Source organism: Leptosomus discolor, chromosome 2 (genome assembly GCF_034619465.1).
Source record: "Leptosomus discolor isolate bLepDis1 chromosome 2, bLepDis1.hap2, whole genome shotgun sequence".
Lineage (NCBI taxonomy): Eukaryota > Metazoa > Chordata > Aves > Leptosomiformes > Leptosomidae > Leptosomus > Leptosomus discolor.
This window is the reverse complement of record NC_141392.1, coordinates 43,105,239-43,131,289: the sequence shown is the minus strand read 5'-3', so window position 1 is coordinate 43,131,289 and position 26,051 is coordinate 43,105,239. Positions and strand designations below refer to the sequence as shown.

At 38.4% G+C, this 26,051-nt stretch overlaps 1 protein-coding gene across 1 annotated transcript in view; it reads left to right on the top strand.

Moving 5' to 3' along the window:
- Positions 1-25,760, top strand: part of MTR (5-methyltetrahydrofolate-homocysteine methyltransferase) — a 63,302-nt gene extending 37,542 nt beyond the window's left edge. Inside the window, exons 16-33 of the mRNA XM_086460959.1 lie at positions 413-592; positions 1,586-1,702; positions 1,793-1,933; positions 4,892-4,981; positions 5,617-5,769; positions 6,344-6,451; positions 10,151-10,251; positions 12,274-12,341; positions 13,169-13,289; positions 16,379-16,460; positions 17,248-17,346; positions 18,550-18,625; positions 19,828-19,983; positions 20,683-20,879; positions 23,052-23,252; positions 24,485-24,677; positions 25,423-25,535; positions 25,668-25,760. Of these exons, the coding sequence (XP_086317085.1) occupies positions 413-592; positions 1,586-1,702; positions 1,793-1,933; positions 4,892-4,981; positions 5,617-5,769; positions 6,344-6,451; positions 10,151-10,251; positions 12,274-12,341; positions 13,169-13,289; positions 16,379-16,460; positions 17,248-17,346; positions 18,550-18,625; positions 19,828-19,983; positions 20,683-20,879; positions 23,052-23,252; positions 24,485-24,677; positions 25,423-25,535; positions 25,668-25,760 (2,289 nt within the window). The remainder of the gene's footprint in view (positions 1-412; positions 593-1,585; positions 1,703-1,792; positions 1,934-4,891; positions 4,982-5,616; positions 5,770-6,343; positions 6,452-10,150; positions 10,252-12,273; positions 12,342-13,168; positions 13,290-16,378; positions 16,461-17,247; positions 17,347-18,549; positions 18,626-19,827; positions 19,984-20,682; positions 20,880-23,051; positions 23,253-24,484; positions 24,678-25,422; positions 25,536-25,667) is intronic.
- Positions 25,761-26,051: the final 291 nt, after the last annotated feature.

The window sequence follows — 26,051 nt, the reverse complement described above, 5'->3', positions numbered from 1 at the left end:
TTTGAGGAATCCAAGTAATGCTCTAAGGGTAGCTCTGCTAGCACAAGAGTGTGTCTCTTGTTATTTAGCTATGCTGAACTCTTCCTTCATAGAAGGTGGTTTTAGTTCAGAAACTGACTTTTTGTGAGAGTGGAATCTTTGTGAATTAACTTAGTTATGTCAAAAAATGCATGTTAAACGTCACATAGGATGATGAAATGTTGGGAACTATATTGTTTTAATGAGTTGGGTTAAAACTCCAGGTACAAGTGTGGTGATATTTTTAATACAAAATTGGTTTATATAATACTTTTCTAATCATGATGTTCAGGTTTTCAGTCTTGAGTCACTGGAACTGTAAATGATTTCTGGGGAGCTGATTTTTTTGTGTTGTCTGTAAGTTTTTCATGTCAGAATTCTTTTTTTCCACTAGGCAACAGAAACAGAAACCAAGATTTCAATCTGTTCCAGAGCTTATCACCTTCTTGTGGAAAAAGTGCACTTCAATCCAAATGATATAATATTCGACCCTAATATTTTGACCATAGGAACTGGAATGGAAGAACATAACCTGTATGCCATAAATTTTATTAATGCTACTAAAACCATAAAAGTGAGTTGTAAGCTTATTTTAACTTGAAGTATTTTGCTGAGGCTACGTAAAAACCCAAAGCACCAGAAAACAGAAACACTTCTCCCCCTCTAACACAACAAGAAGACACTGCTGCAAAATGATACATATGTTAAATTAGCAAGAGGGACTATTCCTCTGAAGTGCAGCTGTTCCCCAATATTGCTATATTTGCAGTACAAGACCTCCAAATAGGTCTATAACTATATTTCAATCCATTATCTCTACTGTAAATATATTAATTGAGATAACAATCACATTCATGTTCTAGCTAAAGGACCTCTTTGAAGGTACGTGAAAGCTGCCTTTTTAAAATTAATAAAACTTCCATTACTGTGGAAGGGATTTGTGCAGTAACCTGACTTTTTATTTAGCCAAAATGTGTGTAAGGAGGCACAGCAGTGAAGAGCATCACCTGAACACAGCAAGGAAGCTGCACTGTTGTGTTTCACAAGGCTACTTGATTGGTCTGGAGATGCTCTATCAGTGGGCGTCTGGGGCTTGAACGCCCCACAGGCTATTTTGTCACCACAGGGCTTCTGGAAGGAAGGCTGCACCCTGGAGGTTAGCTGCTCAGCTGCAGCCTGCTCCGGGGACATGCAAGCAGGCAGGTTGGCTGCTGCTTTCCAGAGGAGTAGGGGGTGGAAGAGCCATAAGTAGGTCTGCATGGGGGAAATCTGGAATGCTGTTGTGGGAGGACTGATACATTTAGAATAGCATCTATGACTATGGAAACCGTGGTAGTTGCTTACATAAAACTAGGCTGGATCTTTCCTTTTACCTGTATCTTTTTCTACAGAGATTTGAATTGCTTTTTATGAATTTGAGTAACTATAAAGGATCTGGAAGAAGAGAGAAAGGGTGCATAGCCAGTGTACCACAGCTCAGGGGCCAACTGTTTTATGGACTGAATGCTTTGCTTAGCTTTCCTTTTTGGAAAGCACTTTTCTAAAAATCTGTGTGCAATTCCTATAGGAAACACTGCCAGGAGCCAGGGTAAGTGGAGGTCTTTCCAATCTGTCTTTCTCCTTTCGAGGAATGGATGCCATTCGAGAAGCAATGCATGGAGTGTTCCTTTACCATGCAATTAAGGTATGATGTGCTTTTGACTTCCATATGTTTGCACTTGGCAGATATGCAGTGCTATGTCTGACAGCCCTGGATTTTGTGTGAATTTTTCAGTACGGCATGGACATGGGAATTGTGAATGCTGGGAATCTGCCAGTGTATGATGATATACACAAGGAATTGCTACAGCTATGTGAGAATCTAATCTGGAACAAAGATCCTGATGCGACAGAGAAACTTCTATATTATGCTCAGGTAAGTTCCAATTTTAAGCTTGGAATAGTAGTTAGCTTAGCACCTGGGCTGTCACCTCCCTGCTGATGATAGGTAGTACAGCCTATAAGCTGCACATGTCAATCTAACAATGGATGTTAAGAGTTACTAATGATTCTACAAGTGGCTCAGTTACTAATATAGAATAAAAGTGAACTCTGTGATAGACTGAGTCTCTCCAATTTCATAGGTGCCTTGAAAGATCGTGCAACAGAGTTCTTCATATGCTTCAGGAGACCAAGCTGCATAAGTGTTCTTTTTTTAAAAAAAAAACAACCCCAAAACCAATAAGAAGCAAAAAATGCCAACCAAACTCTCCGCAAATGAAAAAAACCCTCACAACCAAACTAAACCCAAACAAAAACCAGAAAAGGCCAACCCACAACCAAAGCAAATCTTGGTGCTGGAGCTTAATTGACAAGTGTGCTGTGGGAGACAAAGAGTAAACCAGTCTCTGGTGGTAATGGTTTGCTTGGAGTATATGTAAAAAGTGAAGTAGTTGCTTGCACATCCTGGTGGTGCCATAGACTTCCAGTTCATGTAACTCATGTCAAGAGTGAGGATCAGCTTTTTAGTGTTTTTGAGATGCTGTGATGACAGTGGTGATAAAAAACAAAGATTACACATCTGATGATTTCCAGATTATCAGCCATAAGATGACTGGTGAAACCCTGTTCTGCACAGAACATAGAGCAAAGATCTCTCTGGATTAGATGGCTCATAGATTTAAGCGCATAATAAGGTTTGCATATGGTTTTGTAGCTCCTGAAGGTATTATTTCTGTGCGCAGACTCATTTGGTTTGTAGTTTGCTCTATAGTGGTGCATGCTTTTTAGGAACAGTGTCAACATGTTGAAAACCAGTACAGGAAGACTCTCTCTATCCATTGGGCTTAGGCTATTTTAGATGGTGTTCTGGGAGGGATTTTGTCTGTACAAGCAAGAGTTTTACGATTAGGGTAATCAGGGTTGTGTAAAGAGGAAGAAAAAAAAAAAAAAAGGAAGGGGAATTAGAAAGGGATTACTTAAGCAGTGTTTCTGCAGAAGGCAGAATGTGAATTTAAATGGAGCATGAAAAGTAGAAGTTGAAGTTGAAGTGAATGATAACTCCTCCTAGGTCTAGAAGTTTGAGAAGCCTTTGTTGGAATCTCTGCCCTTATTCATGGCGGTAGTTTTATTCTTATTTATGTTTATTTTGTTTATATAATAAATATTTATTTATGTTTATCAGCTCCTAATTGCAAAAAGAGAGACACTCTTGATTCAAAATATCTTTAAAAGCTCTATTAAATTTAACATTACAATTTTCAGGTTTTCACTGGAGGTAAGCATCCTGATTTGGATTTTGTCTTGGCTCTGGACAGATGTGAGGGTCCAAATAGTTAGTCACTTACAGCCAATGAGAAGGATTATTACAGAAGGTTTTGGGAGTTTGAGGCATATTTCAAAATACTTATTCAGACCTTCCTCTGATGTAGTGGAATTGAATGGCTCTACATTCTTTTGTCTAAAGTTTTTTGTTTGTTTATTTTTTAACGCAAAAGTATATTCATTAGTCAGTAAGTGCATCTGTTCTTTTTATTTCCAATTACTGCGGTTTATTCTGCACAAAGAACATAGAACGTGCAGTCCCCTTTCAAGTATTGCAACTCCAACACAGCGGCAGTGAAGTTTCCTCCTAGTTCCTTCAGGTAATAGTAATCTACCTTGCCAGTTGCTTAAATGCTAGGCCTGTGGGGAAAAATGAACTTAATTCTTGCAGATTTAGGAGACAAGGCTTAATTTGAAGTTGTAAGATTGAAAAACATTTTCCATAAAGTGTATGGCTATAGACATACTGAAACTGAAACTTTGTCCCACTTGTGGCAATAGGAGTTGTGCTTCCAAAGGCAGGTTTTTTCATCCTCAGCATGCAGTATAATCATCCTGTTTTTAAAGATCTGCATGCAGTGCTTGCCACTGTGGACCCTACATGCCCACCCTCAGCTTCATGGGTTATTTTGAGGTTGGAATGGTTCCCTTGTTGAAGTATCTGGCTAGAGGTTGAGGAACACTTGGTACCTTTTCATTGAATCATGGAAGGGACCTCTGGAGGTCATCTAGTACAACTCCTCTGCTCAGAGCAGGGTCAGCAAGAACAGGTTGCTCGGGGACGTGTCCAGTTGTGTTCTAATATAACTAAGGACATAGACTCTCTGGGCAACGTTTTCCTCCTTCTTTCATTCCATTCTTACAAACTAGATGTATGAGGGCAGTAAGGTTTGGCAACAAGAAGCTGTGAAGTTAGCTAACATTCATATAAACATGAATGAAAACTCCTTCTGGTTTCTATTCCCATGAGTGAGATCTTGTTTCCATGACTTTTCCCGTGGCTCTATCTTTAAAAACTTGCTGGTGAGCACTCAAAAGTATAGGAGGCTCGTAAGGACTGAAAGATGTCAGATTATGTCAAATAACTGAGAGAAGTCTTTTCTTCTAGAAAGATGGGATAACATAACCTATTCCAGCAGAAACTGAATTAGTGCCAAATTAATTAGAATTTTAAAATGAAGTGTAGCGTGTGGGCCAGGAATCAATTTCAGTTATGTTCCCAGAAGTAACACCCTTAGGATTAGTTGTTTCATCATTTTTAAGAGCGTGAAAATTATTGAACTGCTCTCTGTGGGGTTTTTTTATTATTTTAGTTGTTTGTTTGTTTGTTTTTACTTTGGTTTGTTTACATCTTCACTGAGGTATATACTTTTTGGGATGTAGACCCCTGAAGTGTCTGTAGTACATCACAGGTGTTCGCAATGTGATGTGCATGTCTATAAAAAAACCTTTTGAATAATTAAAAGTTATTTTGTAGGTTAGTACTTGAAATTATCCTCACTTTTGTAAAAAGTAAAGTCTGTAGTTGTACTTACGCTTGCATGCTCCTATGAATGTTTTTCCTTTTCAGAATCATGCCCAAGGAGGAAGAAAAGTTGTACAGACTGATGAGTGGCGGAAAAGCTCTGTGGAGGACAGGCTGGAATATGCTCTCATAAAGGTGAATCTATGCAGAAAACTGTCCTACCTGTCAGCTCTGAGAGACATGATCTCAGCTCAGACTTGAAGGGACACTTCTGGCTTTAAAAATTCAACTGCCATTCTTTTAAAAAGCTGTTAATTAATAATGAATAATATATTTCATTAATATACTTAACTTCAATAACCAAGAAAATTGTGGTGATTTGTCTTTAAACTTCACAAGTTGAAGTCTTTGACCCTTAATATGTTATTCCACTGGTGTTGGTACAAACATACTGCTTTTACTTTGTAACATGCTGCTTTTACTTTCTAGGGGTTTTATTGGTCCTTTAACAGTGCTGCCCTGAGTGGCACTTGTGCTGAGGAAGCAGTCTTTGAATGTTTGTTTTTTGTTATAACATGATTAAGGAAAACAAACCAACCTGTTAATACTGGGGACTCTTGCTTTGGATAATTTCAGATGCCTAAGAACTACAGTGTTTTGTTTCCTAAGTAGACCTATTTTAAGTACACATTTGAGGTACTCTTAAAGACTAGCAGTATCTAAAGTATCTGTTTGTACTTCCATTGTGATTTTTTTGAGGAGGAGAATACAACTAAGTAAAAGCTGTATTTCTAGCAAGGGAAAAATCTTCTCTATTTTTTTTTTCCCAGGGTGTTGAGAAGTATGTCACTGCAGATACAGAAGAAGCAAGGTTAAATCAGGAAAAATATCCTAGACCTCTAAATGTAATTGAAGGGCCCTTGATGAATGGCATGAAAATAGTTGGTGATCTTTTTGGTGCTGGAAAGATGTTTCTGCCTCAGGTAATGAGAAAATGATTTTGTATATTTTCCTATTTTGCAAAAACTAGCATTTTAAAATGTAGCCCAAATATTTTATGCTGGCTGTTTTTTTCATATATAGCACATGAATTGTGAAAATTCAGATACTGTTAAGAAGCAGCCCTATTTTTGGCTTACTTTGGCACTTGACTTCCTTTGTGTGGTTTTACATGTTTGTTTCCTTTCTTCCTGTCTTTCTTTATTTGAAATGCAATTTTAAGTCTGGGCCCATGAAAAAGAGCAAGAGAGAAAAAAGATCCAAATAAAAATTGCTGTGGTTAGTACCTTGCAAGATTGGGCCTCTTTGTAGCTTCCAGTTCTGTTGTGCGTGGTCCGAGAAGTTGTGCTGTGAAAGGAAGTGTCACGTGTAGACCTTTAGCACAGTAGGGCTGGCAGCCTGCTACCACAGAATGCTCTGCATGACTGGGATCTGAGTTTGCAAATGAATTTTTGTTTATTTTGAATGAGTAAAAAAAGAAAGCTAAGAGAAATCTGAGGCGATTCCTATACCGAATCTTTATAGTTTATTTCCCCACCCCTCTGTTTATCTATGCAGGTGATCAAGTCTGCTCGAGTTATGAAGAAAGCAGTTGGCCACCTTATTCCCTATATGGAAAAAGAAAGAGAGGAAAGGAGAGCCAAACAAAGCAGCATAGAGGAAGAGGCAAGACAGTCCTTTGTGCTGTAACTCTTTCATAGCATGCCATAACAAAAATTGAAATTATTTTTTGCTAATGACATGTATTCAGCTTTCACGCTGGAGAGGTGATGCAGTCATATGGAAACTGACAACCTTGGTGTAATTTGAAGTAGGTCTGAAATTCATAAAGAGCATTTTCTGGAACTCTGCTTGGTGTGTGCCTACGCTGTTGTCACAAGTTTCCTGAAGGATGCCATAAGCCTTTGTAGGGCCTTTATACCAGTGTTAATTAGTTCTTGTATTTTTCTAGGCATTTAATTGTAGTGTTATTTGTTTATGGTACTTCTATATGGAAAATTTTGCCATTTGCTTCTACTACTACTGCCCTCAGTGGACTCTGGAACTCCCTTTTGGATGTTCAGAGTTTGTTACTGTGTTTCTCTTTATTCAACTCTTCCTCCTAACCCTGACCATTCTCCCACCTAAACAAATGATACTCTTCCATCCTTTTGCTTCATAGATTGTGACTTCAAGACTTCTTGTTATGATAGGATAGTATGTTCATTGCATGTGTAGCCGTGACCAAGTTGCAGGGAAGATGTGTTTATGAAAACAGGGTCTGAATATAGTTGTCTTTTCGTGTGTGTGTTTTTCCACCAGTTTCTTAACACTACTTTTAATGTAATAGATAAAATACATACAAGTGAAAATATCCAGTGATTTTCAGATCCCTGTGGATCTTTTCTTCATAGCATTTCCTGTTTCACAGCCAGGAATGATGATACCTGAGAACAGTTTTATCAACGACCTGTGCATATACATGAAGTAATTTCTTCCAAATTTTTTTAATGGAATATGTGATAGGTGCATTGGAAAATGAAGATATAGGATGGCCCTTGTTTCTCCATACTGGCAAGATTCTATTCAGCAGAAGAGAGAGTTCAGATGAGCTGGACAAAATCCCTTTTTAAATACTCATGTCTGCTGCTTCCTACTGTATTTATAATCTGATAGGTGCTTCCGGTTTTGGTTGCTAAATATTTTTTCTTCTGTTGTCTTTGTCTGTCAAATTTAGGCTTGATGTACTCTTACTTTCTTTAGTCTATTGGAACCTTACCTTGTCCTCATGAGTTCTCAGAGATGATAACTGTTATTGGAATCTGGTATATGACACACAAATAAAAGGGATAGCAGAATTTCTCTAAACTATGATATTTGTGGATTTCCTTTGGTTTCCCTTCTGTGAATTTTCAAATGGTTCCTAATTCTTCCCTTGAAATCTTCTTATGCTGTATCTTTCCATTTGCTGTGGATCTGTGGTGAGATTGTCCAGCATAAATGTGATGAATACAGCAAATAATTTAGAAAGAAAAATGACCTGATAATCAAACCTGACTAATCTTAATGGAAGAAGGAGAATGCCTAGTATCTTTTCCCATGCTCCTTCTGGATGTTAAGAAGATGTCTCCTCTCCAGTGTCTCAAGCAGATCTGTTCTCTGGCTGTCATGAGTCACCTTTCTATGTGTCATCTCTCTCCTGCTCATGCTGTTCTTCTTTTTTTTTTTTTTTTTTTTTAATTTTAATTCAGATGATAATGCTGGTATTTGGCACCTTCTGGTTTGTTCTGATGCTATTTAAAGTCAGTGAAAATAATTACCCCATTGCTTCCATGAGCACTGGATTAGGATCTACTGTGAACCCTCTGGCACTTAATTCTCTGGCTAAAGAGAAGTGAAGTGGAATTTGAGAGGCTCTTAAAAATACAGCAAGCAGTCTGAAGAGATTGTGAGAGATACTGTGTGGCTGAGGACAGCAGGAGGGGAAAATGTAGGGCTTCTGTCCTGCTTCCTCTGCTGCCTTCTGGGCAAGGGCTGTAGTGCCTTCCTCTTGAAAAAATGTTATCACTGTATAGAGAATTGGTGAGGGAGGAGAAAACAGCTACATCTATCTCCAGAGTTAGATATTGACTTGAAGGAAAATGATTTGCAGACTCTGGTAGCTGATGTGTCTGATGTTACCTGGACTACTGTAACCTCCAGGACAGTTTTAGTCACAGATTGCCAGGAAATGCAAAGCATTGATAGTTACATTTGAGGATAAATAGCTGTGGCTGTGGATCTCCATCAGGATTAAAAAGAAGCCCTTTGGATGTGTGCCCAGAACTTGAGGACCTTCTTGCTTGAGACAGTTGAAATCACAGTGTGCCCTAAACAGGGTTTATTTAAAATGGTGCGTGCTCTGGGCCATGTTGTTTGCTGCCCAGCACAGACTTCTCATGTGCAAATCCTTTTTTTTTTTTTTTTTTCTCTTGGATATCGATCACTAGTTAAATCATCAGTAGTTATTGGGTATGATTCATGTGGGCAGCATGTATCTTTTTGTTCTTCCCCCAGTCCTTGATTAATCTCTTTCCCCAGTTTTCTCTTGCATTCCAGCAGTGTATTTTCAGTTGCAAATTTTTTTATTGATGTACTGAGATGGTTGACTTACAGACCTCCATTTTGCCTTCTCTGTTCCCTGATCTTCTGTAGAACAGGAACACTGGGGAGATAATAAATTTTAGTAAACACCAGTGTTGGTGGGGATCCAGGGATTTTATTCAACAAATGTGTTGGGACCATGGGAAATGCTATATAAAGTTGTTTTTTTTTCCCCCAGAAGATTGCAGCTACAGAAGGCAACGTAGGTTCGTGAAGCAGAGAGCTACTTGATACTGTCCAGAAACATAACATGTTTCACAGAAGGATCTAGTCCTCCAGTTCTGCCATCTGCAAAGGAGATGATACTGGCTGGAAAAATATTTTGTAGTTTCATATAGAGTATGCTCAAGTTTCCATTTTATTTAAATTCTGTGCAATTTAAGTGGTGTGTTACTGGCATCTGATCCTGGACCAACTCAAGATGTGGCACTGTGATAGCCTGGAGCTGCTCCAAGTGACACACTAATTATACAACTGAAAATGTATTGCGAAGGCCTGTGTCCTGATGGGGAACTGCTATGGGAAGTTCCACTGTTGCCCTGCTGGTAGGACCCGTTTGTCAGGGCTGAATGCTGTCCAGCCTAGGACCAGTTTGTGACAGTACAGCTTCCGTTCTTTGAGGAGATCCTTTTTCCAGCCTGTTTGTTCAGTTTGGGTAGTCTGAAGTAGCCTGATCACTGCACTGAAATGTCTACCTTGCTATTGGTGTTGCATAAAAAGTTAGTCTCATCTGCTTTTACTAATTCCTCTTATTCTTCTCAGCATTACATTGAAAAGTTGTTCTTGATGCACGAACAGGCATGTAATTATGAGTGTTCATGCCCTTTTGTTCTACATATTTTATCCATTTAAACTTTTTTGGTGAGGTCTATATTTGGAGAAGGGGTACCTTAGGAGTTCAGTTACTGCACTGCACAAAATGCTATCCTGATCTGAAGATTTTATCTGCTTTTTTGTTTTGTTTTTTTTTTAAACACAGATTTTTGAATAGTGCACACACAATTTGCAAGAATAATTTTTGTGCAAGCTTTTATTACCTGTATCTTTTAAAATAGTTTTTAAAATTGACTATATTACCTCTACTAAGCTTTTCAATTACTTGTACTACAATAAGAGTCTTGGTCATGGATTAGGATTGCACCGTTGAAGGCTATAGATTAGGATTGCACTGTTGAAGGATCTGTGGAACCATCCTGAGGCTTCTGAGTAATTTAACTCTTGTGTTATTTGTTTGACTTTCAGGATCCTTATCACGGTACAATAGTACTAGCAACTGTGAAAGGAGACGTACATGATATCGGCAAGAACATTGTGGGAGTCGTTCTGGGCTGCAACAACTTCAGGTAGAGACTAACATTAGGTAGCTGGGAACACAACTGTATAAGGCTAGCTAATCAATATATTGGGCTAGCTGCAGCTGTGGTGATAACGGACATGGACATTTCTTGGGAGCTGTCCTCTGTTCCCCAGGTGGTAGTTGGGAACACAGATCATACCAGCTATTACTAATGGGAAGGCGAGAGGGAGTATAGCCTCCTCCTTTAATACTTTTTTCCTAGTAAGTTGGAATCTGAGGTGAATACAGTTTAACGTCAACTGAAACATAGAAGAGAGCATTAATTTTTGTATTTTTTATATTATTTAAATGTAATAAGTATAATGTCTTAAATGTATACTGTCCGAAGAAATCTGATATGGCAATTACAGTAGGCAAGACCGCGTGTGGGTTGTGTGTTGTGTTGGGGAAAAAGGAAGTCTTGTAAGATGCAAATGAACCTTTTAGTGTATTTTTCAAGCTGTTTGTTAACTATGAGGCTTTAAAAAGTTGCTGGGGTATGTTTTGTTAAATAAGAGATTAAATTCTTGTCCTGAGTTTCAAAAGTTAAAACTTCAAGAAAAGTCAGCTGTTCCAAGGCCTTGTACATGCAGCAAGGTTGACAACAGTGTTGGAATGAACGGTCACATTTCCATCAGAGCCCTTTGTCAAGTGTCTGTCAAACGTTGCACAAAGCTGAATCTGCTTTGGAACTCTGTCTTACTGTTCGTTCCTCTAGTTTTGTTTTTGATTTGGGGCTGAAATTTGCTCTAAAAAGAGCCAAAATGATCTCTGTATTTTAAAACACAAAGGGTTGAAGCCATAGAATCACAGAATGTTAGCAGTGCTGTGTATTTGCAGTATATTCTGTTTCAATATCTCTTGAAAATCTGTTGACTGGTTTCAGGCTTTCTTGAGCTTTAGTTAGACTTACTGAACTGCAGCCATAGTGTTTTCTGTCACCATGAGTATGAGCAAGGATGAAGGAAGCTAGTAGGCTGGGGAGGCTTACTTGGAAAAAAAATAAAAACCTTGGCAATGGTTAGGGTTAATAGGAATAAAATGCTAGCAAGTGAATTGCAGTACCTCGTTTCATAAAATGTATACTTTAATAAGACAGAAAAATCTTACATGAATCATCTTATCTTCCTGATGTAAGATACGATGTCCACAAAACCTTTTCATATTATCCAAATAGCTTCAGAAATGCCACCGCCGTTGGTTAACCCTGTTAGGCAGCTAAGCACCACACAGCCGTTCACTCACTTCCATCCAGCCAACCTCAGTGGGATGGGGAAAGAGGACAGGAAGAATAAAAGCAAAAAAAATTGTGGGTGGAGACAAAAAGTGTTTAATAAGTGAAGGAAAAGTGGAAGAGGAGAGAAAGGAAAAAAAAACCCCAAGTGATGCAAAGGCAATCATTTGCCACCTCCCATGGGGTAGACTGAAGCCTAGCCAGTTCCTGAGCAACAGATGGCTAAGCGCCACTAAACCTTTACCTCTCCCTTTTTATTGCTGAGTATGCCATCATATGTGGTGGAATATTTCTTTGGCTGATTTGGGTTATCTGCCTCGTTGTGTCTACTCCCAGCCTCTTGTGCACCCCCCCCAATCTATTCCCCAGCGGGGTGAGAAAGAGAAAAAGTCGTCCTTGATGCTAGACAAACTGTTCATCAATAGTTAAAACGTTAGTGTGTTATCAACATTGTTTTAGTCACAGATCTAAAACACAGCTATGAAGAAAACTGACATAGTCTCAGCCAGACTCAGTACGAGTGCAAAAAAAAAAAATTTTTTTTAAAAAAAAGCCTCTTACGCTTGAATTTTCTTATCTGTTGTATCATCTGGGACTCTGATGTATGGAAAATTTTGCCAGACTCAGAGGTGTTTGTTATATTAAAGTTCTGAACAGAGGTCTTAAGACAAACAGACAACAAAACCCTCAATTTTAACTTCATTTTTAGGTCAGTTGTTTACAGTAAAAGCAGTGTCTTTACCCTTTAGCAGAAATTTAACCTGTTTTTTAAAGGCTCATCTCACTTCTTTTCAGAGTTATTGATTTAGGAGTCATGACTCCATGTGATAAGATATTGAGAGCTGCTGTTGAGAACAAAGCAGGTATTAATATTCCTGAATTGTTTGATTTTTAAATCCCACTCATGTATTTTTATTGCTACTCATTGCATTCCTAGGCTGTCTGTGATTTGGTCAGACTATCTTTTGCATTAACAATAGTAATTAGTTAGTATTTGGCACTTCTGTGAAACTCAGCACGAGGAGCTGAAAACCTGTGTCTAAAGGACAAGTCCAAGAGAGATGTTCTGATATTTGTTTTACAGATGGATTAATGGGGACTTGGAAAGGTTAAATAGCTTCGTGTTGGGTCTTAAATGAGTAAAAGAACTTGGCATTCAGCCTGCCAGATCAGTGAGTGTGGAATCAGGAATGAGTTGTTCTAATAAATAATGAACTTGCTGAAGCAAGTTACAGTTGCTTTGAAACAGTCTGTTGCATCTTGGAAAAGATGAATTGTGTGGAACACAGGTGGTGAAATTTGAGAGTGTTTGCTGATTTGAAGAGCAGAGCATATAATTATTTTGTCTTATTTCCCTCCTCAGTGCCGAACTTCTGAGGTTTGAAGTTTGCTCATCAGAAGTACTGTATAGTTATTGCTGAAACTAGAGTAGTAGGTGTGCAGCAGCTGTGAAGGCTGTTTGAGAAATATCTTAAACTGGGGATTTGGAATCAGTTTCATTGTTGGAAAGCTTTCACTCTCTAATTAGGTCAAACCTCGCTTCTAGAGTAGCGACTACCCTGCTTTTTATCTCATTTCTGATGCATGAAGCTATCTGATGTACGAAAGAAACCTTTCTGAAATAATTTGTGTCTTTCTAAGGTGGATTTGCTAAACCTTTTGTGTATGTGTGTTTGTAAATTTGCAATAGATATAATTGGCCTGTCTGGTCTCATCACCCCTTCTTTGGATGAAATGATTTTTGTCGCCAAGGAAATGGAGAGATTAGCAATAAAGATTCCTTTGCTGATTGGAGGAGCAACTACTTCTAAGTAAGTTATCTCAGTTGTGAGGATGGGGAGTGTGTGTGAAAATAGTATTAACCAGGCAGAAAGAAAACGTATAGCTGCTTCTGTCTCCCCTTCCCTCGTTTTCCCCCAGTACACATACTGGTATGTGTTTACTTAAGACTGATTGCTGTTTCTTATTTCAAAAGTCCTAGAATATAGAGGTAAAATGTGATTGGGACACAAGTAGTAATAGACATCTTAAACGTTTAATTTTTGCTGTTACGTATTTTGCAAGTGTATGTGTGTGGAAGTACTATACTTCCTTGTAAAAGTTGAAGTGCATATGCATATGAATACAGTTCTGTTCTTCTGAGGGTTGAATGATCTGTTTTGATTCACCAAAGCATTCTGAAAATGCAGGATTTTGAGACTAGAAATGATCATGGTGACATCAGGGAGCAGCTGTTTTTAAGAAAGTGAATGTATTTTCCTGGATCACTGTTCAGCACTGTGCTGACTGGGTTGAGCCCGCAGTCCTGTTCAGGCAGGCTGATAGCGGATGAATTCTAGAATCATGGAATCACAGAATGGTTTGAGTTGGAAGGGAGCTTAAAGACCATCTAGTTCCAACCCCCCTGCCATGGGCAGGGACACCTCCCACTAGACCAGGTTGCTCAAAGCCCCGTTCAGCCTGGCCTAGCTGCTTGCCTTGAAGTAGGTACCATGTTGCTTTTGCTGTACTGAGTTTTCCTGTTGAGATCTTGTTCTCTTTGATCCATTTGAATGGAATAATACAACTGCTATGATGTCCTGGAGACCAGTGTTGACAGCTCACTGACACCTAGTATTAACATTACTGCAAATGTGTTTTGGGCACGTGTAACGGCCTTGGGTCATGCTTTGCTGACTGGTTTATGTACAATATACTTGAGTAGGTGACACTTCAGAAGACTGCAGAGGTCATTTTTTGCATAACTAGAAGCCGTTAGCAGTGTTGTGTTCTTTATCAGAGCAGCTCATACTGTAGCAGAATCATTGTATTCTGTATGTTTGGCCTTGGCAAATTGTCCCATAATATGACAGACAGTGAAAAGTAGGACCTGTAGTTTATTGGTCCTGTAGTTACAACGTAAGGTTAACTGTATTTTTTTTCTCCTCCATATGAGTCTCTTTTCCTATGGCTTTGATACTGAGAACAAACATGGAGGGTTTTTCTTAAAAAAACAAACAAACAAAAGCAGGGGGAGAGACTTTATTCTAAGTGGAAGTCTTAGGAGCGCTCTTTCTTCAGATCATTTTAGTGTTTGAATACAGGGCATTGTGGCCTAGTAATTGACGTCAAATAAACCAGCATCAAAAATTTTGTAGAATTTATTCAGAGATGAATGTAGCCAACAGCAAGGCAGCTGTTGGCAACTAGTTTTATCTTTGAATATGGAAATTATTGAAGAATGTATGTGTAATTTTGTATATATAAATACTAATTTTATTCATGTTCACATGAACTGTTATAAATATATGTTATGCATATGCCCAGACAAATACAGTTTCTATAAAATATATGTCAAGTAAAGGTATTTTTTATGGAAGACTGGATTGGTAATTTATATTTAATTTTACTTCCGCAGTCTTAAGTTTATCCTCATGCTTGCCTTCTCAAAGATTGTGTGCATGTCAGAGGTTGCTAATGAAGAACCATCTGCACTTTCTCTCTGTAATAAGTAAACATTTTTCTTTGAAATATGGAGGTCATAAGTACTTGGAAGGGTGGAAAGTGAGGTTAGTTTGAAAGAGAGAGGCTGGATTTTGTCTACAAAATCTATGTAGTAGGGTTTCTTCGTCACTTACAAGAATGATGATGTTTGCATTCTTACTATACTGCTTTGGTAAATTCAGATGCTGAGAAATAGTGGTGACAGTTTTGTTGTGATAGTGTTTATTTTTTTAAAATACAAAAGTTAGTATGAACTAGTTGATACAGTGCTGTAGTAGGACTGTGCCCTGTTTGTTTCCTTTGTCTGTTCCTATCAAAATGGAAGATCCAGTATCTTTTTCTAAATGGTAGATCCAAAGTGCATGGCCTAGAAGCAAATTAAGAAGAATCTGGACAGTTGGTTACACAGCTGTGTTGCACAGTCATCAGTAACCTCCTTGTCAAAGTGCTTTAAGTATTTGATGGAACCTGAAGAAAAAGGAGATCTTATCTTTGCTGTGGGAGATCGCTGTCTGGGCTCTGATTTCAAAGAATTTAAAAAATTGTGTTTGACCTTAGCATTTAAGAAAGCAAACTGAGCTTTGGCCTGCAAGGTCTTTGTTCCTGCACTTGCTTGCAGGGTTTGCTAGGACTCTGAGCAACGGGGGCAATCAGCCTCATTTAATGCGATAGCTTAGGCATCAGCTTAGGACTCCAAACTTTAGATTGATCAACAGAGTACTGTAATATAGAAGTGATTCTTCATTATATGCTAAAGTATTTCAGTGAGTACTGGAATATGAGTAAATGCTAAATAAGTGGTTGAATTGTGAGTTTATGTGAATGACTTGACTGACTAGCAGGTGTTACGGTTGTGGTATTTGTTGTTCAGTAGCAGAATTCCTTCTTCAGGTGAGTAGAAGGCTTGTGCCTCTGGTTTTGACGTAGAGCATCATAGAAATTGAATAAACATTCCTGAGATAAGTTAATGCTAATCCATAGACCCAGAAACTAGCATGTGGGAGGGAAAAATGTAAGATGAGCTAAAAAGATTAAAAAGAAATTGTTAGTTGTTGGTAGGCTTAGTTTGGAGCATTCTCACTGAAATTTTCTGAGACTCAAACTAATGAGTTGCTGATTTTCAGTCAGCTGGTAAGACAGTGAGGGAGTGTGGGTTGGCCTATTATTTATGAAACATTGTGATAGTCTTTGAAGAGAAGTGTTTATATACCTATTATTAAAGTCTGTGTTTAATCATCCATGCATAGTAGATGGATGAATTGCTTTCTTCTTTTGAAGTTCTGGTCTATGCATTAAGTCTGGATTTATTTTGCTGGGGGTTTTGTCTGGGTTTTCGGAGGGGGGTGGGAGATTGGTGGTGGTTTTGTTGTTGTTGTTTCAGTTGTGAAATGCTCACTCTTTTTCTCTTTCATTGAAGAACACACACAGCTGTTAAAATTGCCCCACGATATAGCGCACCTGTAATTCATGTCCTGGATGCATCCAAGAGTGTTGTGGTTGTAAGTTCTAAGTTACAGTTTCTCATCCATGCAAAAATATATGCCCTGTTTTTCTGTTGTGCCTCTCATCCTTTCTGCTAAGGCTTAACATTATGGCAGAAAACTGAAGAGACACAACAGAGCCAGTTTCTAAACTACTGTTGCTTTAGTTATTTTTTGCTGCCACATGGTTATCTCATCTGACTTGTGTCAATTATTGTCACTAGATACCTTTACTAAAATGCTCGTTTCTCTAGTGAGGGTGACATGATTCACGCTGAGTCCTTGACTGTAGTTTTGAGATGTTTTGTAGTGCAGAGCAATGGTGTTAGATGTGAACTGCTATTCTCTCTATTTTGGATATATTTATGAAGTTAGTGATACAGTGACATTAGTACTGTGAAATGTGTGGCTGGGGTTTTCTGGGATGGATGCTCTCTGTCAGACAAATGGGTAGTCCTAGCTGCAAATTCATGCTGGAAAGAAGTAGCCCAAGCTGTGTGTTGTTTCTACAACTATTCAGTCTCTCAAGCCTTGGAGTATTCTCCTCTCAGGTCTTTCCAGAGCCAGACTTGACTCTGCTAATACTACCTGTGTAGTAGGGCAGTGCTTTCAGTAAAAATCATATTCTTAAATATGTTTTAAATCTAGTTTGCAAATTAGTGATAAGGCTTAGTTTAGTATTGTCAAGTGTAATTGGAATTGAGTCTGAAAAGACAGGTGGCCTAGTCTGAAGTTCATACTCTGTACCTAACTATAGTACGTTTTACAGTATGTACTTAGTGTTTTCTTTTTCTTTTTTTTTCAGTGCTCCCAGCTCTTAGATAAAAGTGTAAAGGATGATTTCTTTGAAGAAATATTAGAGGAATATGAAGAAATTAGACAAGAACACTATGAGTCTCTCAAGGTACAAATGTAATTGGTTTAGCTTCTTTTCTTGTTTGAAGTGGTTGGTACTTGCCTCATTACTAACTCTCGGTTTTGGCTCCTTACAGACCTTCAGGTATTTTTGTTCTGATTTAAAACCTGCAGTACAATTGATGGAAAACTTCCAGAACTGCTTATGAAGTAGACTTTTCTAACCTATAAGGGAAAATTCTGCATGACTCTAACACATGCTTGGCAAGTTCTTGATTGTCCTCAAGGGGCAATCAGTGGTGTCTGGGATATCTCCATGGGACTGGCAGTCATGTCAACTTAACCAGCCCACAGGAGACAAATGCTGTCCTGGAGCAGTAGTTGAAACAGGGAGCTACACTGGGGTAATTAAAATGGCACTGGTTGGTTTTGCAAGTACTAAGCCACCTCTATTACCACACCATGCTTTCCTGATGTGCTTGTATTGTTTGGGTTAGGGATCTGAGCAGTCTCCAAGTAGAGAGCTGAGGCTGCCATTTTAGGACAGTGAAGAGAAGGAAGCGATGAAATGTAGAGTTGGATTGTGCAAATTAACAGCAGGAAATGAATAACATGAGACTCCTGAGGCCATCCTTGTAAATAAACACAGAAGCAAGGTGAAAGTCATCTGGTCTCTTGGTAAAGGTAAAGCTTGAGGCCTCCTGCTGGGGACATTTGGTTTGACCAAGTTTAAGACTGTCTTTGCACAGGGAACTAGTCCACTAAACTGAGATTAGTGAGTGCAGCACTTTCCTTTAAGCAGAGGTCCGAAGTGAATTCAAGGGCCTTACTGAAGTTGCTGTAAACTTCCTGTGCCTTTCAGAAGAGCCAGTAATTTGCCCAGAGGCATGCTGCAGTCACTGGTGGTGGTGTCACTGCAATCCTAAGCTTTTTGCAGGCAGTAGGAGAATATCCTGCTGTACCTGTATTTTCATGTATGTTGAAGTAATAAAGGAACTTCTGGTGTACTTCAGAAGAACTGGAGATCTTGTAGGCCAGTTTCATGAGAAGTATGCAGGAAGAAATAATGAAATGGTTGTGATGTAATCTTACTTTACGCTTGTGAACAGGGAGTGGTTGGAACTGAAACTACCTGTTGTCAGTTTTGTCCCATATACTAGCTTGAGTAAAACTCTACCACCCAGTCAACAGTTACAGTTTATCTGTCTGAAAGATGGCTGGCTTTGTGAAATTAACCTTTATGTCCATACAGGAAAGAAGATATCTATCTCTACAGCAAGCTAGAAGAAAAGGTTTCCATAATGACTGGTTATCAGGCCACAAACCAGGTCAGTTTAAATGTGGTGGTGTTTGTGGTTGCTGTGCCTTTCCTTTATTTTATTCTATGTACTTATTTTTATATATATTTTAAATTAGATTATGCTTCATTAAACTTCAGGATACAGTAATCTAAAAATTTGAGTAAATTGGTGTCTGAGCAGAGAATTTTTTTTTTGCGTAAAATGTGTCCTGTTTCTGCTTTAATTTTTTCACAGTATATTTAGAAAATAAATGAATAGTTAACAAAAAAAATTGGAAAAAAATTCCTAAAACAATGAGTTACCTATAACACCGTATAACCAAAGGTAAGTCTAATGCCTGCTTTGCAAAATAATGTCAGACTGACTCATGTTGCAAAGCTTACTATATCGTATTTAGGGTACACAGGTTGTGACATGGCATTTGTATCACATTTCTCTGTATACTTTTTCCTGCCCTTCCCCCATCAGTTTCTGTACCAGTTCATTTTGATTTTTTTAAATTATAGACTAGAAGTGTAAACAGCATTCCACAAGAAGTTGCATCCTGCACTGACGTTAACACTTCACTGCTTTCTGTCATTTCATTTACAACACTCAACAAGTTGCTGATTTTCAATAACTCATCTTAACAAAGGTTGTGTTATAAAGTATTGAACAGCAGAGACAAAACCAGTACAAAGCTTGTGGCTACATCATAACATAGATCCATCTCACTTTTTCACTTGTGCACATGCATCTGAACAAGTGTGTGGTAGTTGCAAAAGTTCTTACAAATTACATATTAATTTACAGAACTGTTCTACAGTACCATAGCACATAATATGTCTGTGAAAGCTGGATTTGTAAACATGAAATATGCCCATAAAATACGTTAGGTATTGATAAGTTGTACAGGTTTTTTTGATCTTCTGTTTTGGCTATTTTGGCCAATGAAATAAGCTCAGAAGTCTGACAGCTACTAAGTGTTGATTTATATGAAAGAACAAAAGGCCTTAAATTTTCTATTTCAGCTTTATCTGCCTGTTATACTTTTTTTTTTTTTTAAATCACATTGTAACTGTGGGGTATGGTATGACTTGGGAATAATATGACAGTGAGAATTCAAAGACAATTGCTTTGGGAGAGGTCATTTGCAGTGGTGGAGGCTGGTGAGCATCAATTATACTGCACGTATAAGAATAATATTAAATTGTTTTCGTCTTGTCGGACTGTACTTCTGATTCCTACAGTTAAGCCAAAATTCATCGGCACAAAAGTCTTTGAAGATTATGACCTGAAGAGGCTGGTAGAATACATTGACTGGAAGCCTTTCTTTGATGTCTGGCAACTTAGGGGAAAGTATCCCAACCGGGGTTTCCCTAAAGTCTTTAATGATAAAACTGTAGGTGAGTATTGAAAATGCATTTACTTTATGTAAATAATCCCAACAGATGTGCCATGCTGCATTAGGGCTCTGAATGTTTTGAAATACATAGCAATAGTGAAAGTACATGGAAGCCTAGTGTCGCTGAAATAATTTGTTTAAAGCAACAGTGAACCAAGCGTTGGCCTGTGAGGCTGAAAAATAAATGGGGAAAAATGCTCAATCATCTTATTTAGAGTTTACCTGCCAAAACCCAGGGAGGTATTTTAATGACAGAAAACGGCAGCAGAGCATTTAATATATCTGTGCCCCGTTGCGGGTCAAGATGGCAAGAGGGCTTTGTCTCCTTTTGAAACTATTCAGTAGGCTTGGAAATACATGACGAAAATGCAAAGGTGACACTGAAACCAATGTTCCAGGTCTGCTGCGCTGTGGTGATGTAGGTTGACACACATGTTCTTTGCTACTTGGTTTATTCTGCATCCTCTGCCTCTACTAGAGGGGTGCTGAATGAAATGTTTTGGGTTGTTTTTTCAAGATGGATGTTATTACAACTGTGTAAACATAATCACACTGCTATCTCTATGTTTGCTGTAGCTGACAGATTGTTGCACTCATCAGAGAATTATGTGGAAAATGAACCGATCTTCAGCAATTCTTAAACCTATTTAGCCGGTTGTGAAAACATGCCTTTTCTAAAGGGTTTTCTTTTTTTTTATAGGTGAGGAAGCGAAGAGAGTTTATAATGATGCTCAAAATCTGCTGAAAACATTGATTAATCAAAGGAAATTACAAGCCAGAGGTGTGGTTGGGTTCTGGCCGGCTCAAAGTGCTCAAGATGATATCCATTTGTATGCTGTAGAAGAGGCAGTGGGATCTTCGGAACCAATAGCAACGTTTTATGGCTTGAGGCAACAGGTACAATGACAGGACATTTGTTAAATAAAGTGATTTTTTTTTTTTTTTTCCCCCGGACTTGCAAGAATGTAACAGAAGTGCCCTATTAAAATCTGTGCAGAAAATGGTGGTTGTAATCTGGCTGCAGCCATTGTCTTGCCACTTCTTTCAGTAATAACAAGATCTTGTTAGTGTTACCCAGGTGTTTGTGTTGTAGTATTTGTAGTATTTTGCATTGTAGTAGTTGTCAAAGCTTTGACATCTTCAGATACAAAGTTCATTTTCTGTCTTCGTTTTAACGTTTAAGATGCCCTAAGCACTGTGCTGTAGAAATTTGTCCCATGGATCCTGTGTGCTAAATTAGAACCTAATGAACCTTAATTCTCTAATATCCCCGGATGCTGCCCTAGATGAGAAGTTCTGCTTGAATGTATTAAAGGTTAAAAACAATTATAATTAAAATACCTGGAAAATAAAGCTCAATGGAGATAAGTGGTTTTGATGACTTTAATTTTTATGTAAAATTCCCCATATGAAGAGGCAGTTCAGAATTAGTTGTCTGCTATTTCTGGTTGAGGCAATCATTAAGTATTCATACTTGAATCGTACTTACCTAGATTTGCATTTATTTTGATAGATTGAACGTTTTCAAGATATTCTGCCTCTCCTTCTTCCCTACCTTCTGACTTGGTGTCTTCATAGTTCACGTATTCAGAGTCTTCAGGAAACAAATTTAACTACCAGTATTGCAGAACTGTACTAAGAAATACACGACTTTATCTGTTGCAGTTCCCTGGAACGGGTTATGTGTTGCAGGGAGATGGATCTAGTGTATCGTGAAAATCTGTGGCAGATGTTTCTATAAACTGTTCTCACAAGCATTCAGGCAGGGCTGTTTCAGGGCATTACTAACTAGTTCAACATTTTGATATCCCATGTAAATGAAGTTGACTACAGTTTCTTTTCCTGGCCTTTTCCCAGGGTTCTCCCAAGGACAATATCTGATTTTATGATCTTGTAATGGTTTTTACTATTGGAATACTGTTAATTTTCTTAGCCTTTTTATCTTATATATTCCCAATTTATTCAGGCTTTTCTCAAAGGTTAAGGCTATGAAACTCTGTGCTATTGTGGGTAGTGTACTTCTGGACTCTTATGTATTTTAGCCGCATCTCTTTCAATCTGGTGTACGTAGTAATTCACTAGAGACTTCACCAGAGCAAAATAGAAAAGAGTTATTGTCTCCTGTTTCTTATATAAAGTGTTCCTTTTGGTACACAGAGTTCTCTCCATGACATTGACACTACTAAGGGTGTGATGTAAATCTAAAATTTGGATATTCACTTAATATTTTCCTTAACTGTAATCATTACAAAATAACCTTGAAATTAACGTAGTTTCACCTGTGTGGAAAAAGGATATTTTTTCAGTTATATGGTATATAGGTAACCTCGTAGGTTATAGAAACTAGGGAAACGGTTGACCGTTTTTCTTTGGTTTTTTGGGGGTGAGGGTGGTTTATTCATTATTTTTAAACTGCAATTGGGAGTGGGTGGAAAGCGTTGTTAAAATATTGTCACAGAATAAACCTTAGAGAGGAATCTTCAGCTGAGTAATAGCCATGAAATAAATTTTAACTCTATGTAAGCTGGGTAGATTTACAAGTGCTATGCCACTTTCTAAATAACAGTCATGTTCCCCCAATGAATACGCTGGTATGATCCTCGACGGTAAAACTTCCTGTTAGGTGCTATGGCCAGCATTCAGTCACCTCTTTCTATTCCCTTTTTTCCATTTTGGAAAAGGATCCAGTAAGCAGGATGTTTCCTGTTTCTGTAAACCCGCTTGAATTTTGCTTGGGATCTGACTTTTCAGTAGTGATAGATGCATTTTGTTTGTATTTGCGTGTGGCTAATGTAAACCTACATCCTGGGGAGCTGTTTTGTCTGAGTTACTGAGCACATGGTTTGTAGTGTAAGAAATTAGTGGTGTCTAAACTCACCACTCTGAGTGAGAGGTGTTTTGCTTCTAATTCAAGTACAAGAAAGCCATCATGGCTGAAAGGCTAGTTAGGTGTTTGTCAGAAATGCCTTTAGTCTTAAAAATACTGTTCTTTAGATAATAGTGCTCTAATACTTAATATATTTTAAATTAAAATATTCTGATCTATTGCACTGTTTTTTGTTACTTTAGGCTGAAAAGGACTCTGCCTGCACAGATCCATATTACTGCCTCTCTGACTTCATAGCACCACTGGATTCTGGCATTTGTGACTACTTAGGCCTGTTTGCTGTGGCCTGCTTTGGTGTAGAGGAGCTATGCAGTGAATTTAGGAAACAAGATGATGAATACAACATCATAATGGTAAAGGCTCTTGGCGATCGGTTGGCAGAGGTATGAGGTTTTGTCATGTTTCCTTGTAGATTTTCTGACTGCGTACTATATTTGCTTGACAGGTTGCTGTTTCAAGTTTTAGCATAAACTTAGACTGTTGTCTGTAGTGTGTGCTCTGCATTAAATCTGAAAGTGAACTGATTCAACTGAAGTTGTCCTGAGAAGGAGAGTCCTCTTCTGAGCCAGAGTGGATTCTGCTGTCCATATCTTCCAGCTGCAAAAGCACCTCTGAGCTTTTTATGAGGGTTGTGATGGTAGAATTCAGTAGATTTTAAAACTAAACTGGTCAAAAAGAACTATCTTCAAATCTTGCTTTATCTGGGTGAGAATGTGTTTGGACCCAGGCATGACCCACCAGTTATATTCTTGAATTGCAGACATGCCTTCTGCTTTTAATGGTGACCGTGCAAATGTATCCAGGGTACAAGTCTTTTGACTTAACGTGTCTTAGGCTTAGACATACTCTTAAAGCTCTGACTGGTTTAGAGAATGCTGTCCCTTCCCTCCTACTTCTCCATCCCCATCTGCCTGCCCCTGTGCTTACACCTGAGTAACCATTTCAAAACTTAGAGCAACTTCAGCAGAACACAAATAGGGTTAGCTCTAGTTGCGTATTTCAAGCTGTAACAGAGTTTTAGAAATTATTATTAGATGCTATCTAAAGGTATTTACTGAAGTGGAAGTTTCTCCTGAAGGCAACCATTGCTGGTGAAATAGTGTAAGCTGTAAGAGCAGTTAAGAAAAGCTGTTGCCCACTTTCAGCTAGAAGAAAGGTCCTCTGCTAAAAAGAGCAGCAGCACTTCCTTACGTCTGATATCAGCAGGGGTGCAAGAATGACGTGGCCTTCCATAGCTGGACCTGGATGAGGTGACCTGATGACTGCAGTGCTATAATGACATATCGCTGCTATAGGCTAATGAACTTCATCTTGTCTAGCTACTTGTCCACATCTTTACCTCCTCCAGTGTGTAGGATTTTAAAGCTTGCCAACTGAAAAAACACTGTCTCCCAATAAGAGAAAAAAACTAAAATACTTGAGTTAGCGAAATAAGTATTGTATGTGAATGTTAATGCTATAAAATTTCTCACCTATGATAAGAGCTCCCTTCAAAATTAAAATTGGAATGGGGAGAAAGTCTCTATCATTGTTTGTCTTCATTGAATAGCTATTGCATCAGTATGCACAAATTAAAAAAATAATAATAAAAGAAATCTTTGCGTTCTATTCCAAGGCATTTGCTGAGGAGCTCCATGAAAGGGTTCGAATGGAATTCTGGGCTTACTGTACTACTGAGCAGTTAGATCTCTCTGACCTACGCAGAATGAAATACGAGGGAATTCGCCCTGCCCCTGGATATCCAAGCCAGCCTGACCATACAGAAAAACTCACCATGTGGAAACTTGCAAACATTGAGGAAACAACAGGTACCTCTCTTTGCTTTACTGCGATTCTTAAACTGGTTTTATGTGAATGAAATATTGAAATGCCAACAAAAGAGTGAACTGAGTGGTGAAGAGCTACATAAAAAAGCCAAGCTAAAGTAGTTCTGGGAATTGCTGTCTTCCTCTTTTCTTTGCCACTTTTATTTTGCCTCATTCAAGGAAGAATTTGCAAAATGCTGCCAGTGCTTTTGGTGAAGGAGTTATGTCCCTAATTAGCAGATTTCATGCAGAGTTCTGCTGGACAGAGAAAAATTCTAACATCCTTATGGTTGCAAGACAACATTCCAGATACAAACAGGAAAAAAGCCAGTTCAGGAGTGTATTTCCTGGTCCACAGAAACCTCAGGATGGTAACTTTTAAAAAAGGAATTAATTCGATTTGTTTTCTCTGATATTTTACGTGTCAGACGTTGCACTGCTACTTCCACAATTGCAAAAATACCTTCATGTACTTCAAAACCTCTGGTTACCCATTTCCTTTGCCAAAACGTCTAGGTTTTTTCCTTCAGACTGTATAGTTAACTCTACAGTAATACCGTAACCGAAGTCTGTAATATGTTTAAAGCTATGTGTATTCTTTTAATAGTGAACAAGTGGAAAATTATTTTGGTTTATCTGAAAACTCCTTGGGTTTTGAGTTTGCTAGAGGCTGCCCAGCAAAAGAGGGTTCTGAATTTATTGTTATTATCAATTCAGAGAGTAAGAAAATTCTCATTCTCTTTTCCAGGAATTGGTTTAACTGAATCACTGGCAATGATACCTGCTTCTGCAGTTTCTGGCCTCTACTTTTCCAGTCCCAAATCCAAATATTTTGCAGTTGGCAAGATATGTAAAGATCAGGTAACTCGCGCTGTCCATTGTGGTAGTGTTACAGTATTCAAAAAGACCTTGTGAAAGATGTTCCAAAAAATTTTGTAAATGGTGCAAGCTGGAGTTTCCAAATCTTCATGATTTTCTGTGGTCCCTTTGCAGGTTGAAGATTATGCGCTGAGAAAAAATGTGTCTGTGGCAGAGGTGGAGAAATGGCTGGGACCCATTTTGGGATACGATACTGAAGAACTGTGACACTTGTGGACGAACATTTTCTTCTAATGGTCTATTCACCAGAAGGAACAAGAAGATCCTTCCCACTGAACACAGCTTTCTTCCATCCATCCCAATAGATTGTCTGATTGTTTTTAAGTTTTGATCAAGGAACTTAGTATTTCAAATCTGCCCTACGCTCTTGACTTGAGACCATGAATGCGTTGCAGATCTGTTAGTCTCTTAGTCATAGCAATGTACTTTTATTTATGTTTATTTCTTGCACAAATACTCTAGCCAAGCAGCTAGATGTAGGGTGAGATGTGAAAGCTG